Source organism: Phaethon lepturus, unplaced genomic scaffold (assembly GCF_000687285.1).
Source record: "Phaethon lepturus isolate BGI_N335 unplaced genomic scaffold, ASM68728v1 scaffold18745, whole genome shotgun sequence".
Taxonomy (NCBI): Eukaryota; Metazoa; Chordata; class Aves; order Phaethontiformes; family Phaethontidae; genus Phaethon; species Phaethon lepturus.
Window position 1 is genome coordinate 1 of NW_010540040.1, and position 6,544 is coordinate 6,544.

A 6,544-nucleotide genomic window follows, 5' to 3' on the forward strand; every position below is an offset into this window, starting at 1 on the left:
GCGGTGGAACTGAGAAAGCCAGCACCATACAAATGTCCACTAGAAACAAGAAGCAGTTACACAAAGATTTACAGACCAAAAATTGAATAACGGAGGTTTGGCTTTGAAGGCTCCACCCCAAGATAACTTCTTACCACAGTGTAAACTCACAGAACACATTTCCAACAGACATACAGTGAGTCTTTCAAAAGCATCCAGATGTCATTCACGTCTATTTTTTTACAAGTAGAAAGTCCCACCTGGGACCAGCCAGCACTTGCTGGCTGCATCTGTAACACTTAAGGCATTTACAGATCTAAGCAAGCAAGATCAGGTTACGCTGGATGTCACCTTACCTTCTCCCCGTTCTCTATCAGCGTCCGATCCCAGGCATTAACTTGCGTAGCTTGATGGAGAAAGTGTTTCTCCTGGTCTTCCAGTTCCAGACTCCACTTGTTTATCAAACTCTCCAGCTGGGCATAAGTCATCACTGGAGGCGCACTGAGAGGAAGTGCGAGACGGTACAGAACACGAGACCAAAAACCAAAATATAAACAGGACAACACTCATTTCCCCTTCCTCCTCCAGATACCAGCATTAATACTGCCTCTTGCCCCAGTCGGTTGTAACAAAATACTCACCTGGTGGTGGTTGTTGTGGTGGTGGTTATGGCAGCTGTGGACGTCCCAGCTCCAATGGCACCAGTTGTAGTTAACGGCTTAAGATTCAAAGCAAAGCCAGAAGCAGAAGTAGTGCCTGAAAGAGGAGATTCAAGTCAAGCAACAGAAGAGGACCCATCTGCTCTCGAGCAAATCGAGACCAGGTCCAACACACACTTCTAAGCGCACTGCTCTATGAGCTCAAACAGGTCCCTTTAACAAAAAGCAAATGCCACGTCTGTCAAGAAGGGGATGAAGCACATCTTGACACAAAGGTAGTAGTGGACCGCCAATGCCTGACTAGTAGTTCTAGTAAAATGAGGAACTGACAGCCTGCACTTAACCTGGGCATTACTCAAAGCAGCACAGCATTAGCCCACACACCCCGCTCAGTCTCCCCACGCTTAGACCTAATAACTATCAGCACGCCCAGTTCCTCTCCGGCATCTTTTTCCAGAAGATGAGATTTCCAAGTTTTCACAAAGCTAAGAGCACCTGTCAGATGGTACTGTCAGCAAGTCACATGCCACTTCTAGGCATTGAGCTCAAATTCTTCACAGTCGCTCCAGAAACAAGCTTTAAACAAAACCTTGAGAGCTGAGCAGCATCCATGTTCTTACATGGAAAACTGAGCACTGACTGCATCCGAAAAAGGATGTTCAGTCCTGAATCCCAACACTGTGCAGCCGCAGATGCCACCGCAGGTTTTCACAGGACAGTTGCTGCTTAAATACAGCACTTACCTCTGCCGCCTTTTGTTTTGGAAGAAAAGCTAATTAAATCCATTCCTCTGAAACTCACAATATGGAAGAAACAGATTAATGGGGCAGAACTGAAACATAAAACAGCTCTCCCTAGCACTGCCAAGTCTTTGGCTTCTCCCTCACCTCGCAGAGCAAGGCAGGCTACACAGGCAGGCTAGAGAAGGAGCAGATAACCTATTTACTTTACTTGCTCCAGACCGGAACATCAAAGCCTACGGGCCTTCCTTCACCCAAAGCCCCTTTGCTGCTGACAGGCTCTCAGAAGTCACAAGTAACTGTGCAGCTCGGGAGATGGAAAAGGACGATCAGAGAAAGAAATACTGTGCTGTTTTCAGCTACTGCAGGACGTTACAAATTAGAACTGCTGTGCTGCTGCACCAGCGTGGCCGTTTACACTACTACAGAGCACTGAAGTCAGGCTTCATAGAATCTTTGGGTTGAAAGGGATCCTTTAAGGTCACCTAGGCCAACCTCCCTTCAGCTACTTTCAGCATCCAGTTCTTACTAGTGGCCGTGCTTGTTGCGGCAGCTGTTGTTCCAGGAACTTTCAATCCAAACCCAAGCGTTCCAAGACTGGCTGTCCCAGTGGAAGGGGCACCAACTGTAAACAGAAGACAACATTAAGAGTTCGCGTAACCCATTAAATACAGTGCCCTTTTGGAAAGCTCTGCCCTGCCCGCTCACCCATCTCCACCTGGTCTGGGTTTCTATTAACCAGCATCACTGTTTAGGTGAAGGATCATCCAGCCACGCCATGAAAAAACGCAGGCTGAACCTACAAAATAGCCAGAGTGCTCTGCCTGCCAAGCTACTGTCACTTCTCTTAACTGATTTTGATTTATCCAACATTTAACTGCTATCAAATGCTAAAATAAGCAAACGGTCCCGGACACGGGCAGGCAGGAAATCCAATCTCTGCATGAGCCTACTTGCTAAAGCAATACAATCGCACACACTACAGGAAACACGCTGGTCACATCTCAGGGGCCTGGAAACAAACCACCTATTGCCATCCAAGAACAAGGTTTCAGACACCCTGACAGAGAATGCCCATTAGCTTAAAGCATTCTTAAACACTAAGATTAAGGTCAGCTTTGGAACTAGAGTAGTAATGCAAGCATTGGAGAGCTACTAAGAAAACAAGTTGTTAGGCTGGTATATACCGTATCTACAAATTGCAGCTGATTAGTTAAAAGTAATCAGTGTGGCTTTAACATAGAACTTCTGAAGGTCCTTGACAGCAGCTGCCTAAAGTTTCAGAGGCCGTGTAAGGCAGCATTACCCGCAGAATAGCAGCATTAGCTCTGGGAAACATTGACATTTACTGCAGCTAGTCTCCATAAGCAAAGGAAACTGAAGCTTTAACATCTCCCTGCGGGTTGAGAAAGCAGGTCATTAGGACTGCCTTCAAAACTTGGCTACTGCCTTACAGCGATCGGAAAATAAGACACTATTTCCCACCTTAAAAGTAATTTTGCGAGAAGAAACTTGCCAGTTATTACCAGAGGAACTTGCAAACATACAGCTGTGTGAATACTTGTTTTTAGCACACTGCACCTCCGCTGTCACAGGCCACTGCCCTTAAAGCAGTGTGAACACCTAACGCAAGAGTCAAAGGCAGACGTAACCAGATTCAAGGCACTGGAGTCTGGAAGACAGCAGCTAAACCACCACTAGAAAGCTCAGTTGTGGCAATGCTACCCAGAGAGACAAACAAAAAATTCACATACACCTACAACTGCCACGTGCTGCTTGCCCACCCTGAATCTAAAGTGTGCTTTGGCTCGAACATAACCCTCCGTGCCTCACCACTGAAGGCAGCTTGCCAGAAATCACAAAGAGGGAAGGGGGCAAAGGGTGAGAATAGACAGCCCTTTGAGATCTCCCATAATATGGGGTAATATCCCAGCATCTGCAGCTCCACTACTGACACGTACCCCAACAGCCATTTTGTGGCATGCTCGTTTTGGGGAACGGCTGAGGACTTTGGGTTTGTCTAGTTTGGAAAAAAGGAGGCTGAGGGGCAACCCCATTTGCTCTCTGCAGCTTCCTGAGGAGGGGAAGTGGAGAGGGAGGTGCTGATTTCTCTCCCTGGCTGCCACGGGAACAGCTCAAAGCTGCAATTGCAAGGGAAGGTTCAGACTCCGTATTAGGAAGCATTTCCTTACCAAGAGGCTGGTCAAACACCGGAACAGGCTTCCTAGAGAGATGGTCGATACCCCATGCCTGTCAGTGTTTACGAGGCATTGGGACAATGCCCTTAAGAATAAGCTTTAACCTTTGGTGAGCCCTGAATGGGTCAGGCAGGTGGACTAGACGATCATTGTAGGACCCTTCCAAGTGAAAATATCCTAGTCTATTCTTGTTTTGAACAGAACCCTCCACGCCCCACCACTGAAGGCAATTTGCCAGAAACCATAAAGAGGGAGGGTGGAAGAGAGTGAGGAGAGCTGGCCTTTTCAATTCTCCCACATTATCCCAGCATCTGCAGCTCCACTACTGACAGGTCACACCAACCGTGCTGCTCATTTATTCCCCCAACGGATAACATCTGTATATTGTGACTTACGTGAGAGGCCCGTGGTGGCAGACGACGTCGCTGCTGAAGAACTCACTATAGATGCAAACAGCGTAGGCCCCGTTGAACCAAGAATGGAGGTTGTGGTGGTAGAGGCAGTTGTAGCAGCTGTGGATGTTACTACAAACAGAACAAGCCGAGATCTTGCACAATCACGCTGAGAAGGCGATACAAATTTGCCAATCTACAACACTTTTGTTAGGGATGTAAGAATTTTAAACTAGCTTTCCTCTTCTTCTACCTCAACCCCATCTCTTTTGCAATGTTCCCTTTAAACCCGTGGCTCCCTTCCACTACGCTCCAGCAACAAGTACAGAACACAATTTGGCACATGGGATGCAGTAATAAGCACAGGATGTTAAGTTCCACGGCTGTATGAACTGTCACAGATTACTCATGCCATTGCAAATTCACAGTAACAAATACTTCGAGCCCATTTCCAGACTCCACTTTCGAAAACTATTCCCAGTAGGACAGCAGATTCGCTATGTCTTGAGTAATCGTCTCCGAAAATCACTTCCTACCTCCAAGTTTCGTTCCAAAGGACAGAGCAGGGCCCTGGCTGGTAGTAGTGGTCAGCGTTGCCGTGGGTGCACTAGTGGCTGCTGCTGTTGAAGGCAATGGCACAAAGTTTAGAACTGTAACAAGTAGCATAAGTAAAAGGAAGAGACGAACCTTTTGCTACAGAGACACTGCAGTGCCTCGGCTGATCACAGCAATAGTCAAGTTAGAAGCAGTAAGAGTATAAGAAATACATTAATATTCAATGTAACAACTACTCTGCGTTATCCAGGAAAGGAACTAGAGCTAACAAGCTCATTACCTACAAAGACTTTCAAGAACGATTCTAACACAGATGAACATCACCCTCACCCCAGAGCTGATGACCTTCCCTCCGAGGCCTGCACTGTCACCAACAAGTCAGTCAAAAGCTGCAGACAGAACTTCGGCCAGACTCTGCAGGAGCGGGCAGGTTCCTGCCGTCAGGGAGGTGAACAGTGGCTTGGCACCCTGGGCCGGGCACATCCTGCAGCAGCCCCACCCCACCACTCTGAGCCCTTTCCCTCTGTACCAGCAAACACACCAAAAACACTTAAAAGTGCTTCAAATGCAGCTGGCACTTCTACACACGCTGGAAAATTATTTCAGCCTCACTCTCCAAACCCAAAGGCTAAATAGCCATTGCTGCTCACCACTGAAGACCCAGGATAAGCACATCGGAAAAACCACTCATTCCAGGCACTCGCTTCATTTCACACCAGCAGAAGCAGGAGGCTGCAGAACCTACACACCATCCCCAGTTGCCCTCCGTGCTGACAGGCTTCCCGACCACAGCTGCCTTTTCAAGCCCAGGCACTCACCTGTGGACTGCCCTCCAAGGCTGAAGGGGGTTGTTGACTGGGTTGCAGCTCCCAAGGTGGCAGCAGTGGTGGCAGCAGCTGCAGGTGCCGTTCCAAAAGTCAACCCTGTGGGCGCTGCTTGCGGAGCTGTAGCGCCGATGTTGAAGCCGGCTGTTCCAGCCTGAGTCGTGGTACCGCTGGAAAAAGTAAACCCTCCAGTTGTCCCAGACTGAGCGGTGGTGGTGGAGGTCGTGGTGGTGGTGGTGCCAGCAGATCCAAACACAAAGCCAGAAGGGGCTGCTGCTTGACTCGAGGGCACGCTGGTTGGTACAGAGCTACCAAATCCAAAGCCCCCTGTGATGCCAGTAGCTTGAGTTGCAGTGCTGCCTCCAAAGTTCAGTTTTGGCGCATTTGCCCTAGAGAAGGAAAGAAAAGAAGCCCGTCTGTTTGAGACATACATCCAGTCAAGTACAGAGTCGGCTTTCCTACAGACCATTTGCTGACAGCAGAAACCACCTTTCAGAGAGACATGCACTGGGCCAGGTTTATGTTTCAATTTTGACAAAGACTGTACCGCAACTCTCACCACCTGCAATCTTCTGTTCGGTCTCTTTATACTGACTCCCCCGTAATTACCTCCACCCATCCCGGCACCAGAACACCTTTATGGCAGCGTTAAGTGAAGTTGCTTATCCTCTCGGCTCCTAAAGCACCCTTTTCACTTCCTCCACATACGACTGTTTTTTCCCAACTAACTTTTACTGCTAGTCCCCATGTGAGCTCCCTTCCCACCGCTCCCATCTGGCAAGCTTCGACAACAGCAGTTCTGAAGAATCGCTTCAACGCTTGCAGCCTTTCCTAAGGACTAAATGGTCCCACTTGGCCAGAGACACGTTCTGAGCGCTCCGGACTGGGATCAGAAAGCACGAGACATTTTACGCTCTGACGCAAGGCTTTATCATCTCGTCCTGCAAGCCTCAATACCCCAATCACAGACAGAAGCATGGAAGAGCTTATTCTTAGCACCCATCTGAAAAAGTCACGCTGACAAACAACCGGGTCTCGCTGAACGCTGTTCCGTATGTGCTGCAGTGCAGCGGAGATTATAAGGCACAAGAGCAACAGGTTTGCTCCCTAGAGAATTACTTGCGAAGCAACGAGGAGGACCTCATCCACTCATACTCCCCAGCGGCCAGGGCCGCTCGGCAAAGCCGCCACCCCCGC

The 6,544-nt window shown here is 48.7% G+C and overlaps 1 protein-coding gene across 1 annotated transcript; it reads right to left on the reverse strand.

Annotated features, from left to right (window-relative positions):
• Positions 1-326: 326 nt before the first annotated feature.
• On the reverse strand, positions 327-5,736 carry LOC104614085 (nuclear pore glycoprotein p62-like; the record flags this gene model as incomplete). The annotated part of the gene is made up of 6 exons (XM_010287335.1): positions 327-480; positions 621-735; positions 1,908-2,003; positions 3,972-4,100; positions 4,505-4,618; positions 5,342-5,736. Coding segments are annotated over 6 exons (1,003 nt in total), but the record flags the coding sequence as incomplete, so codon positions are not given.
• Positions 5,737-6,544: the final 808 nt, after the last annotated feature.